Source organism: Poecilia reticulata, chromosome 21 (genome assembly GCF_904066995.2).
Source record: "Poecilia reticulata chromosome 21, P_reticulata-male-v2, whole genome shotgun sequence".
Taxonomy (NCBI): Eukaryota; Metazoa; Chordata; class Actinopteri; order Cyprinodontiformes; family Poeciliidae; genus Poecilia; species Poecilia reticulata.
The window spans coordinates 10,937,112-10,950,218 of NC_088850.1; the positions used below are offsets into that span (position 1 = coordinate 10,937,112).

At 39.1% G+C, this 13,107-nt stretch overlaps 1 protein-coding gene across 7 annotated transcripts in view; it reads left to right on the forward strand.

Annotated features, from left to right (window-relative positions):
• Positions 1-13,107, forward strand: part of grm1a (glutamate receptor, metabotropic 1a) — a 48,632-nt gene that overhangs the window by 27,973 nt on the left and 7,552 nt on the right. For all 7 annotated transcript variants that reach the window (XM_008397735.3, XM_008397733.3, XM_008397737.3 and 4 more), the window contains 5 exons: positions 3,258-3,493; positions 6,267-6,513; positions 6,964-7,132; positions 8,599-8,725; positions 10,058-10,994. In XM_008397735.3, coding sequence (XP_008395957.1) covers positions 3,258-3,493; positions 6,267-6,513; positions 6,964-7,132; positions 8,599-8,725; positions 10,058-10,994 — 1,716 coding nt within the window. The remainder of the gene's footprint in view (positions 1-3,257; positions 3,494-6,266; positions 6,514-6,963; positions 7,133-8,598; positions 8,726-10,057; positions 10,995-13,107) is intronic.

Below are 13,107 nucleotides of genomic sequence, written 5' to 3' on the forward strand. Positions count from 1 at the left end.
ACCATTCCTGGCATGTCGGCTGTGAAATTACAATTATATATTTTTGGTTGAAATGAGAATTAGACAAATATCTGTTCAAAAGCATTCACACCTGTCATGTAAATTTACATTTATCACGTTTTTAGAGCTACAGAATAATTTAGTGAGTCTAACACCCAGTTGTCCATTTCAACCTCTTTTTTTCCTTGACAAACATAGAAACTAAAGGTGCAAAAATGAATTCACCTTTTCAAGCAATTCAGGTCAAAAATAGAAAAAAAAAAAAAAAAAGGCGGAAAAGCTCCCATTATATAACACTATTTTTTTTTTTTGCTCTACAATATCTGAAGTATCAAAAGTTGTGATCCTTTTCCGGTAAGATTTGCTTATTTTTAAACCTTCTGGCTGTCTGTCATCGTGGAACCATCTGCGTCGCTAATGCCACACTTAATCTGTTCAAACAGGTGTTTCTCTGGTATGCCCAACTGCGTTTATGTAACGGCGGACCATTCAAATATGCAGCGCGAAGGTGCAGAACATTGAGGCGACAGTAAATCAGATTTGGTCCCATTAGGCAGCCCTCATGGGGCACGGTGAGCTTTGATGAGCTGTTTGGACCTTTGCCAGACAGGAATATTCTCAAAGAGAGAAGTGTGAGAAGAAAGAAATGTCATTTCACTTTATCACAAACTGCACTGTGAGACACAGTCAGGCATGTCTTCAGTGCGCTGTGAATTATTCATGTGGAGTGTTGAACAGCAGTCCTCCTGCCTCTCTTTCGCTCACTGTCTTTATTTTAGAACCGCCTGCTTCCTTCTCTTTACTTGGAGCGAATCATGAAATTGCAAAGTGCAGACTTTAGTAAACGCCTTTAACCTTTCACGCTGGCGTGTTTACCATGCGCTTTAGGTTTTTAAATGATAACACGGGGCTTGTTTTTGTGTCATTTGTACTGAGGAAGAGAAGGAGCGACAGAGACGGTATTGACTCAGAGAGAATGAAGGAAATGTGACTAATGGCCCAGTGACGTTCACGTGTTTCTGAGTCTTAACTCAATTTGGAGATTTCTAGTGGTGAGTCACATCAATTCTCCTTTTAAACAGTCAGCAGAAATGCAGGAAATCTTGTTGGTACATCAACCACAGAGATTATCTATTGGCATTTAAGAACGCAGCAGGATTATGCAATGTTATGCTATTTTGTAGAACTATACAGTCAACAAACAATTTTTGATTAGATCTTGTCTGACTGCTGACCCTTTTGACAAGTTATTGTTTAACTCAGATATGATTTTTGACTAGTGCATTACAAGCCTGGCGGGCCACCAGGCTTTACTTGGGCCCCCACCAGGCTAAGCATTGCTTCTTTTTTAGGGCTTTTTTTATTTTTATTTTTTTTATGTTTGCATTTTTTAAGACTTTATAGCCAGCAATAACACATAATTATCAAGTGATATTTTCAAATTTCCTGTCAACTTTAAACACTTTTTAACTCAAAAACATGACTGGCAGCTGAATTAGGCCGCTGAACAATAATTTATCAATAAATATTTTTGTTGTTTGTTGGGGGATTTATTAATTCTACAGGTAAAGTAATTGTTAGCTCAAGGTGTGGCTTGTGAAATTGCACTGTTTCACTGAAAGTTGTAAATAAATAAGGACATTGCATGTAAATGTTTTAAGCCATCAGATTGACCAAAAAACGGTTTCTTTACTGGGAATGGCCAGTATTCTTATGGATTCATGAATGTCATGTGATAATGTGTCTCTGGTTTTGCACAGTGGGATGACTACAGAGTATATTTAATAAAAGTTTGATCAAGCGTGGTAGTTCAGTTTTTAACAAGACGAAAAAAAAATCAGAGAATCAGACATCAGAGCCAACTTCTCACTAACCTGAGCTTTACCTTTAAAATAATTTCCATATTTTTCCCTTTTCCAGCTGAACAAATATATGCACGGCTTTTGCTTTGATAAGGTCCACACTTGGCTTCGTTGCCTCTCCCACACAATCGCGCCAATTAGTTTGACTGTCTCCTTTTTTTTCCCGACTGGCAGTAATTGTAGACAAAAAGGTCAGAGACTCTGAGCTGAACTCACAGAGACATGTCCGTGTCCTTATCCATCACCCGGAACAACGTGTGAGGTAATTGGTTCCATGGTGAGTTGCACTTAATTGGTTTGCAGCTGTAAACGGTACAGGTATTTGAAGGCAGGAGCCCGGAGGCTAACATTAGGACGACAGAGAGACGCGGGAAGTCAAGGAGCTGAAAACTCTCTGGCTCAGACTGTGAGGGGGAAAAAGGCAGCCCTGAGCGGCGTTGTTCATCTGTTAATTTTGCGTTTCAGTGTCACTTTCGCTGATGTTTTTCATTTCCTTTTGAGCCCACTGGCCAGATAATATCCAAATGAGCTTGATAGGGTAGACGTTCGGGCGCGCTGGGTTACGCAAGCGAGCAAACCAGCAAGCTGGAAAGATTTTCTAAAACCAACAGCAACAGCTGAGGCAGTGTTGGTGAGATTTCCGTCTTCTTGACTTAAAGATTGTTGCAGCAGATTGTCCAACTCATACATTTCTGCACACGTTTTACATCATACCATCTTCATATGGAAATATTGATTTAATAAAACAGAAAAATATATATTATACAACTTCCATCCTAGCTGACCTAAAATAGGATTCCATGTCAAACAGCTAAAAAAAACCTAAATTAATTATCTTTTTATACATGACTAATAAATATCTAGTTCCAGCTGTGGACATGCTGTACCCAAAATATGAACACATTAACAAAACTTCATTTTGACATTTAAGTGCTTTTCAAATGGTAATTTTTTTTTATCCTCTTTGAGAGCTGCTTTAAAGCAAAACATCATCAGTATGTTGATATATGCATTTTAAGATCACTTGGTAAAACTGAGCCATCAATTTACCAAAAGCATTGCGAATAAAACCCAAGGATGGAGCTGTGTAACCAAACACCGCACTGGTGAAACGTGTGGGCGAATGAAGGAATACATTTCTGAGCTTTTGCAAATGTTTGTTCTTGCATCAATCTGATACTAATCGCAAATTACACCCAACAAGAATCTATTTTAAAAGGAGCACTGACAAGTGACGAGCAAAGTCTGTCATTACTGTCTGCGGTGACTTCTTACTGTTCTGTCGATGCTTTATTGTCTATAATTATCATAATTATCTTGATGACTATGATTTATATTTAAGTATTTTTTATTTATTTATTTATTTTTTGTTTATTTATTTGCATATCACCGCAGCGATGGATGGGCTGACCGTTACGAAGTGGTGGAGGGCTACGAGGAGGAGGCGGAGGGAGGCATCACCATGAAGCTGCAGTCGGAGGTCGTGAAGTCCTTCGACAGCTACTACCTGAAGCTGCGTCTCGACAAGAACACCAGGAACCCCTGGTTCGCCGAGTTCTGGCAGTATCGATTCCAGTGTCGCCTTCCGGGGCATCCGCAGGAAAACAAGAACTACAAAAAAGTCTGCTCTGGTAGGTGGCAACAGAGAGAAGTTCAGATTTAGTTTCTGAACCAAAACAAAAGGGGTTGCATTGAATTAGATTTGAAGTAAAGCAGGGATCTGCAATTCCAGTTGCAATTGAGGATTGGAGTTGCTGACTCCTAATCTAAAGTGTCACTTTTTATGTTTTTTTTTTGTTTTTTTTCTTGGAGCGGCTACGTTTAAGCAGTAATGCTTAAAACAAAAGAACAATGACATCTTTTATTTTTCTCTTTCTGAATATTCTCTTCATTTGCTTCTCGAAGGTGATCACGGTAAATTTTGTTCTTGACACAATCAACCACCACTGCATTCAGTCGATTCAGTTGCACCGCCTGCTTTTTTTATAATAATAATAAAAGAAATTAAATCTTATGAATTTTACGGTAACACTTTATTTGAAGGGGGGTGAATAAGACTGTCATGACACTGTCATAAACATGACATAACAGACGTCATGAACATGAATAAGCCTTCATGAATATTTATGACTGTTGTCATGAAGTGTCATTCGGTAAATTATGACACTTTTAATAAACTTGACATTAACCAAGAAATCATTACTGTTTAAACTTGACCTTTCATAACATAAAGTTACCTAATTTTTAAAGGGCAATCAATAATACTCATAATAAATTTATATCAGTAATGATTTCTTGGTTAATGTCAAGTTGTCATAACAAAGACATTTTGAATAATGTCAACTTTGTATTAAAAGTGTCATAATTTACCAAATGACGCTTTATGACAACAGTCATAAATATTCATGAAGGCTTATTCATGTTCATGACAGATTTTATGTCATGTTTATGACAGTGTCATGTCAGTCTTATTCACCCCCCTTCAAATAATGCTTCACACGTGTACAGTCATGTAGTCATTTTCTGCATTGTCTTGTGTCGCCGTTTAAAAACAAATCTCCCAAAGATCTTCAAGGTGGTGAGTGTCAGGTTAATATTTATTTTTTGTCACTTGCACTTGGTTTATGTTTGATTCCTCAAAGGCGAGATGAGTTTGGCCAATTTGAAAACAAGAACAAATCCCTGAGACTGTTATGATGCATACTGAGATTTTCAATGGTCAAACTGATATGTGAAGTCCCTGCTTTTTTAGGAGTCAAATAAAAGTTTATGAAAAGAAAAAAAAAAGGGTCTGATTCATAGACTGCACTAATGAATGGCTCACACTGGCACCTATGTGGATCTGGAGCACATTGTGGTTTCTAGAGTGAATGCATGCATCTGACACAGAGCACAGTTCACCCGTTTGCCATTCTGAACCACAATTTAGATGTATCATGAGGATAAAACAAGTCATAACAATTCTTACATTTTATTTAATTAAATTTAAATACAATTTGAATAAGGCTATTCCATTTCATTTTCCTTTCATTTAAATGCATTACATTTTGGGATTTAAAAAAAAAGCATTTTATGCAGCAATTAGCATTTGAACCCAACTCCATTAATTGTTTTTCTGTCCCCTTTCCTCGAAATATCAAAATATCTGCACACCTCTCTTGCTGATAAATGGCGACTACTGGAGTCGCATAACTGCATATAATTGTACAAGAGTAGATTACACAAAATGACCTTAAATGATCCGCTCTCAAAATGAGCGTCGATCACCCCTAGTGGAAGTAGAAACTGATGTATGGTCCCTGTGTATGGCTCTATTTCATTTTGAAAAAGTCTGTTATAAAATGAAGCCCATCACAAAGATTTCTAAACTTTTACCTTCAGAAACACAAAGAAACATTATTTGGATCCACCTGAAGAAATAGATGTATTTGAATTATTTATGAGTTTAGGTTTTTCTTTTGTTTGTTTGTTTTTGTTTATTGTTTTTTTTATTTTTTTATTTTACAGAATTTGGTTTTCCTCTGAACAGAGGAATTGGTGTTAAGAAGTTGTGGAGGGTTATTCAACCCAAAGCTGGTTTTGTGTTGGGTAAAGTTCACATTAGTAGTGACGCTGTAAAAATGACAGAAAATGTAACTGAAATTCAAACTTGTTCAACTACTTTTATTTCTGAAGTTGTTTCTCGTACAGTTACTACGTCCTGCAAAAAACAGAAAAAAATCCATCCATCCATCCATCCATCCATCCATCCATCCATCCATCCATCCATCCATCCATCCATCCATCCATCCATCCATCCATCCATCCATCCATCCATCCATCCATCCATCCATCCATCCATCCATCCATCCATCCATCCATCCATCCATCCATCTTCTTCCGCTTATTCGGGGTCGGGTCGTGGGGGCAGCAGCATCAGAAGGGAGGCCCACACTTCCCTCTCCCCAGCCACTTCTTCCAGCTCCTCCGGGAGAATCCCAAGGCGTTCCCAGGCCAGTCGAGAGACATAATCCCTCCAGCGTGTCCTGGGTCTTCCCCGAGGCCTCCTCCCGGTGGGACGTGCCCGAAACACCTCACCAGGGAGGCGTCCAGGAGGCATCCTTACCGGATGCCCGAACCACCTCAACTGGCTCCTCTTGAAGTGGAGGAGCAGCAGCTCTACTTTGAGTCCCTCCAAAAATCAATTTGAATTTAATTAGACTGATTGGTGTGTATGTAAACTCCTCTCAAAATATTCTCCTGAATGTTTCCCCAATCTGTTTCCCGTGGAAATTTGCATGAATATGTTGATGTTTACGATAAAGAAAGGACAATGGCTTCCAGTCTTGTTTACTTCATTTGAATCAGATTTCACCACAGTTCTAAAGCTTGCACTTCATGACTTTTTTTTCTTTCTTTCAACAGGAAACGAGGGCCTGCATGACAACTATGTTCAAGACAGTAAGATGGGCTTCGTCATTAACGCCATCTACGCCATGGCTCATGGCCTCCATGATATGCACAAGGAGCTGTGCCCGGGCCAGACGGGACTCTGTGAGGCAATGGATCCAATTGATGGCAGCAAGCTGCTGGACTACCTGCTCAAGACGTCCTTCAGAGGAGTGTCAGGGGAGGAAATTTACTTTGATGAGAACGGAGACACCCCAGGCAGGTGAGAAAAGGGAGGAGATGAGAAGCGGAGCTTTTGTGCATAAGCACATACATGAGCGCTGGTCCTGAGCACACAGAGGGATGTAATTAGTTTGGACTGGAACAGATTCAACGGACGGTCCACTGCGGCGGTCCACTTTCATCTTTTTTTTTTCTTTCTTTCCAGCACAATAGACACTGTTTGACAGTCGGAAAACAGAGCAGGGCCATTCCAACAATAGTGCGAGGTTAGGTGATGCACACCCTGGTTCATTTTGAAAATGAGAACGCCGTGTACTCCTGAACGCACGCACACACCAACAAGGTCTCGCACTGCAAAACCAAAATTTTAACAGACAAAATGGTTGCGAGGCTGTTTAATCTCTCTAAATTACCACCCACTCTTCAACTTCAGCCTGCTCATACCAACGCTTGTCTGCTATTCCTCTCTTGTTTCTCTCCGTATTTCCAGGTATGACATCATGAATCTCCAGAATGTGGGTGGCGATCGCTTCGACTACTTAAACGTAGGGTCCTGGCATGAAGGCATCCTTAACATCGACGACAACAAGCTGTGGATGAACAGCAGCGAGATGGTTCGCTCGGTCTGCAGCGACCCCTGCTCCAAGGGACAGATAAAGGTAGAGATTCAAATCCCGCTTAGAGGGAATTCTGCAACCGTAAATAAACACTGTCAGCGATTTGTCAAAATAGTCTGACGGAAATCCATAGTCATTTGACAGCTGCAAATAGCTAGTGCAGCAGAAGAGGATGAGCTAGGAAGTCGGTCGCATTCGAATGATTTTATAAACGATTCTTGCTTTCTCAATCAGAGGTAGCCTACATCGCATATCAAAAGTGATGGCAGACATTTTCTAGAAAGTCGCATATGAGACTGCTGCTGCTACTGCAGATGGCGTCTGATTTTTGTCAGATTATCTCTGTTTTTCATGTCCAAAATCACTCAATATCTGCTTTACATAATAAACTTCGCAGGCCTGTTTTGAACATCCGTACTTAGGCTAAGTCTAAGTATATATATATATATATATATATATATATATATATATATATATATATATATATATATATATATATATATAGATATATAGATAGATAGATAGATAGATAGATAGATAGATAGATAGATAGATATAGATAAAATTGCTTTTGATAAAATGTATGAACGCTATAAGTCAAGTCAGCTCAGCACAAAGTGATTTACATCATAAAAACACAAAAAATGAAGTCACGAAAACATCATTCATCAATCGAGAAACCAGTAACAAAAATTACATTTTGTCAAGTGCCATCATCAAAATCACTAATACACATAAAATATAAAATAAAATGTTGTTTTGCTTAAAACTAGTTATTAGTTTAAGTGGTGCATCTCAATAAAATATACAGTATTTACTCTTCCGGTATTCTGTACAAGAATATGTTATTAATATTTAGTAAATACTGATGACATAAATATTTATATTTATTAAAGAAATGCATTCTAAGTTTTGACTACTTAATACAACCTTACCTGGTTTTAATAAGTAGTCAATGATGTAACCTTACAAAGGTTATTCCTGAATTATTTAATTTTAAATTATGCCACATATCACACACATATCCCAGTGATACTGGGACATTTACCCTAACTGGACTAGGAGAAGGCCAGTTTGCCTCACTGAGTAATAATCAAACTGGTTCTGTGCCCAATTTCATGAAATACTCCTGCTGGGGATGAATAGTTTCTGTTGTTGTACACTGAGCTGTCCTGAAGGGAGGGTTCAGCCTCTCTCTGTTGGCTGTCCCATACTTCTTCCTCTGTCTGCTTTGTTTCTTGCCCCATTTATCACCCTGCTTTGCATATCACAGCGCTGCTAACAGCCTCTCTGGGAGCCGGATGTAAGAGAGCAGTTGGCCTTGTTTTCCAAACACTGTCTTTGACTCCAAAAAAAAAAAAAAAAACACAAAAAAAATGCTTGACTTTTAAATTTTCCTTGATGCAAATTACGATTTTGTGCTTCTTAAAGTGTGCTGCGCTTTATGTGGTGATTGGATTAGGGTTGTGATTGGTTGAGACAATGCCTGTTCTCCATCTGGTACACAGGTGATAAGGAAAGGTGAAGTGAGCTGCTGTTGGATTTGCACGACCTGCAAGGACAATGAGTATGTTCAAGATGAGTTTACCTGCAAGGCCTGTGAGCTGGGATGGTGGCCCGACGAAGATCTCGCAGGTAAGAAAATCTTGCTAAACTATTTTTAAGCCAGATATGGACATACACTGTACAAAAAGATGGAAAAAAAAGGCTTTTTTCCCTCATTGTCTGACATTAGATCTGATTAAACGTCTCCTGTTTCGATGAGTCGGGATTACTAATACAAAATGTATGTGTTTACTGCAAAATCTCAGATTTTTTTAATGTAAATTCTCTTTAAATATCATTAGCATTTGATTGAATTTCCTTTTAAACTGTAAAAGTTTTGTCAAATAAGTCATGCCAGATTTCTTCTGATGTCACCTTGACGTCAAACAAGGAAAATGTGTCTGATGTGCTAAATACACACCGAGGTGAAAAACAGTTTGTCTCTAATTTGTGCTGTTATAAAAATCATTTCGGCAATAGTGTCTGATCTAAAACAGGATATATTTAGTTTAATTTGAATATAAGTTACAAACGTTATTGAACAAATCCATAATAGTTCACCTGTTTCAGCTACTGTCAGGCTAATCCTTTACCTGATGTGAATAATTAGGTAGATGGAATAAAATACAAACTATTTTATACTTTTACAGATCACTCTTCTTCCTGAAGGGTGATCCTCTCATTGCTTCTTCGAGCTCCTTGTTACTTAAAAAAGGTGATGTTGCTCGCTTCCTTGCTCCCTGCTCTTCACCTTGTATCTTGGTGGTTGTTTTGACAGCAATTTATGAAGTTGAGAGGAGCTCTCCATTCCCAGGTGTAAAATCCCATTACTGCCACGAGAAGCCTGGGAACACACTTCAGCAGTGTGTTGAGGAAGAAATTTCCCTTTCACTCTCATTACTTTGAGAGAAAAGAAAGGGAAGGGAGGGCACTTGGTTTACTTAGAAGGGTTTCTTTATTTTAGAATTGTAGCTGAACGGATCTAGAATTGCAAATTTAAGTTTTTCTAAAAAATAAAAAAAAAGCATGTTCTCTCAGTGTTAGACAACATGGACTACTTTTAAATGTCAGATTTCTAATGATTTGACATGTTAGGCGTCAGATCAAAAGTGGGCTTCACAGTGAAGTCATTTTAATGCTATTAGCAGAAGCACATCATTTATGGAGTGTTAAGCTGGGGAAGTCGAGGGATGTCAGTTTTTTTTTCTCCTCCAAATTAAGCTCTTCAATATTCCTCCGCATGCTAGATGACAAGCATGCAACTAGTGCAGTTAAAGCCAAGCCGATGCCAGAACACTATACCACTGCTGATTAAGAAATTTGTCCAGGAACATGTGAGAATCTTTACAATGGCTGTTAAGAAACATGTCCTTCTGCAACACGTGCATGCTAATACGTCTTTGTGCTGTAAATGTCTTTCAGGCTGCCAGCCCCTGCCTCTGAAGTATCTTGACTGGGCCGATGTGGAATCCATCGTCGCAGTTGTTTTCTCCTGCGTTGGCATCCTGATCACCTCCTTTGTCACCTTCGTATTCATCCAGTACCGCGACACGCCTGTGGTTAAATCCTCCAGCAGGGAACTCTGTTATATCATCTTGGCAGGCATATTCTTGGGCTACATCTGTCCGTTCACATTAATCGCTCGTCCCACCGTCGCCTCCTGCTACCTGCAGAGACTCTTGGTAGGCCTCTCTTCTGCCATGTGCTACTCTGCTCTGGTGACTAAAACAAACCGAATTGCTCGTATTCTGGCTGGCAGCAAGAAGAAGATCTGCACCAGGAAACCGCGCTTCATGAGTGCCTGGGCCCAGGTCATCATTGCCTTTATGCTTATCAGCGTGCAGCTAACTCTTGAGATAACGCTCATTATTCTGGAGCCTCCCGAGCCCATCAAATCGTACCCAAGCATACGTGAGGTCTACCTCATCTGCAACACCAGCAACGTAGGCATGGTGGCGCCGCTGGGCTACAACGGCCTACTTATCATGAGCTGCACCTACTATGCCTTCAAGACGAGGAACGTCCCTGCCAATTTCAATGAGGCCAAATATATTGCCTTTACAATGTACACTACCTGCATCATCTGGCTTGCCTTCGTGCCAATCTATTTCGGCTCAAACTACAAGATCATAACCACGTCTTTCTCCGTCAGCCTGAGTGTAACGGTAGCGCTGGGGTGCATGTTCACGCCCAAGATGTACATTATCATCGCCAAGCCAGAGAGAAACGTCCGAAGCGCCTTCACCACATCCGACGTGGTGCGAATGCATGTCGGCGACGGGAAGTCTGCGGCTCAGTGCGGGAGCAACAGCTTCCTTAACATGTTCCGTCGGAAGAAGGCGATTTCCGGAAATGCCAAGTGAGTAATTTTTTTTGATATTTGTGAAAATTGTATCATGTTCAGTAGCATGTATTCAAATTAGAAGATACTGGTGCCTTCCCCTTTGAGCTTGTAAGTCAGAATTTGCTTTCATTTATCTGAGACTCCCAGGAAGGGATCGACTGTCCAAGGCATTTTCAAATCCCAGATCTTACTTTGGAGGCATAACTGAGGGATTTGCAGTATAATTCAGCACCAAAATGAAATAAAAAAATTAGAAGTCTACCAACTATTTTTCCAAACGACATGGATTTGTGTAGTTCTTATAAAGTGCAGTCAAAGGGAAAAGTTTGCATGAACATCATGGACATAAATGTTATGAAACTACAAAACAGAAACACACGCAGAGCAGTGTGCTTTTAAAAACATATTCTTTAGGCCCATCTGTAACAGAACTGCTCAGTGGCTGCTGGTTTATCAAGAACGCAACACTACGCTGGATGACTTCTCATGAAATTTGGCTTAGCATATTTTACATAAGCTATTTCAGGTAATGGCTTTGAGTTGAGTAGTCTTTTAGAAATTCCTTAAAGATAAATCTCTTAAAAGTAATAATCCTCTTTCTCAGATCTGGATTGAGCTCCATTTACTTTACCATTGCAGTGCTCAGTGTTGGTTAATAACTTCTGTGAAACAAACTCTTGTCTAACGGGTTGATTTGCGGTCATTCGGTGGAAGTCAAAGAGACTTGGGAAGCTGACACATATGTTTGGAGTGGACAATTCTACAAACCTACATTTTTAATTCATAAGATTAATCCTACTTTATATTTCCCAATGAATTAAAAACAAATCAAGCCACGACATCCATGTTCATGATGTATGTATGTAAGCTTGTACGTGGAATAGTTTGAGTTCTTTTTGTAGATCCTGTTATTGCTTTTACTCCATTAACTTGTTCACATTTATTTACCACAAACCACAAACTTCTATGTATTTTGGGAGAGATTTTATGTCACAGACCAACATGTAGTTGAGTGAAACAGTGAAGTCAAAATAAAAGGAAACATGGCTTTCCTGATCCTGATTTAGCCTAATTGACTCTGATACCCATAAATAAATCCAGGATGACCATTTAGAAGTCACCTAATTGGCAAATAAAGTCACAGGAAACAACTAACTTGTGAAGGCCTCCAATGATCTTTTGAAAGCCCGATTTTCAATTCGAGCTTTTTTTCTTTTTCCAAGGACAAATGAGAACAATCTTTCCTGGATAGGCGCAGCTACAACTGTAGTAAAACGTGGCTCTACAAACTATTGTCACAAGAGGTTGGTGTGGGGATGAATGCCACAACTGTTGGATCTTTTCATTTTCAAGAATTATGAAAACAACAAGTTGTTTTTCTTAAACTCCAGAATTAGGCAGCTCTTTCTGTTGGTCTGTCCCATTAAAAATCCAATAAAATGTTGTGGCTGTAATGCAACAAATTGTAATGCAACAAATTGTGAAAAAGTTTAGGGTGTGTGAAATTATAACAATTTGACTTTTGGTACTCTAGTCTTAGTAATGTGAAACTGAATTTATATATATATATATATATTCTTTTTTTTTTAATTAATTTTATTTTTATAAATATTTTCATAAGACACATCCCCCTCCCCCTGAGTTCTAAAGTATTAATGATGAAATTAACTTCCATTTATTATATTACACACACACAAAAAGAAATGAGACTGATTTTACAGATTTGAAGCGAACTGGCCTTTACTTCATGTAAGTGTTTATTTGAGAACAGATGTTACACAGTCAGTCAGAATTGCATGTAACTTTTTTGAGCTCCACAGCAGTGACGCGTGGACAGGTGACTGAAGTAAGGAGTGGGGCAGAGAATGAGACTGATCCTAAAATGTTTAGGTGTTGTCTCTAAATCCTTGCCATGCATCCTACCTAACATTAACCTTAACCTTTTACTCATCTACACAAGCTCTGTAGTCCCAAGGCTGGCAACTGCTGTGGCAAGGGGGCTTATTTGTCTTCTTTACTGGAGGGCTGCACTGTCAGTGGAACTGTTTTCATTTTTGACATTCGACGAAGTGGCTGTTCAGAAACTGCAATGTATATAAAAAAGCAATGTGTGCTATTCAAATTCTTA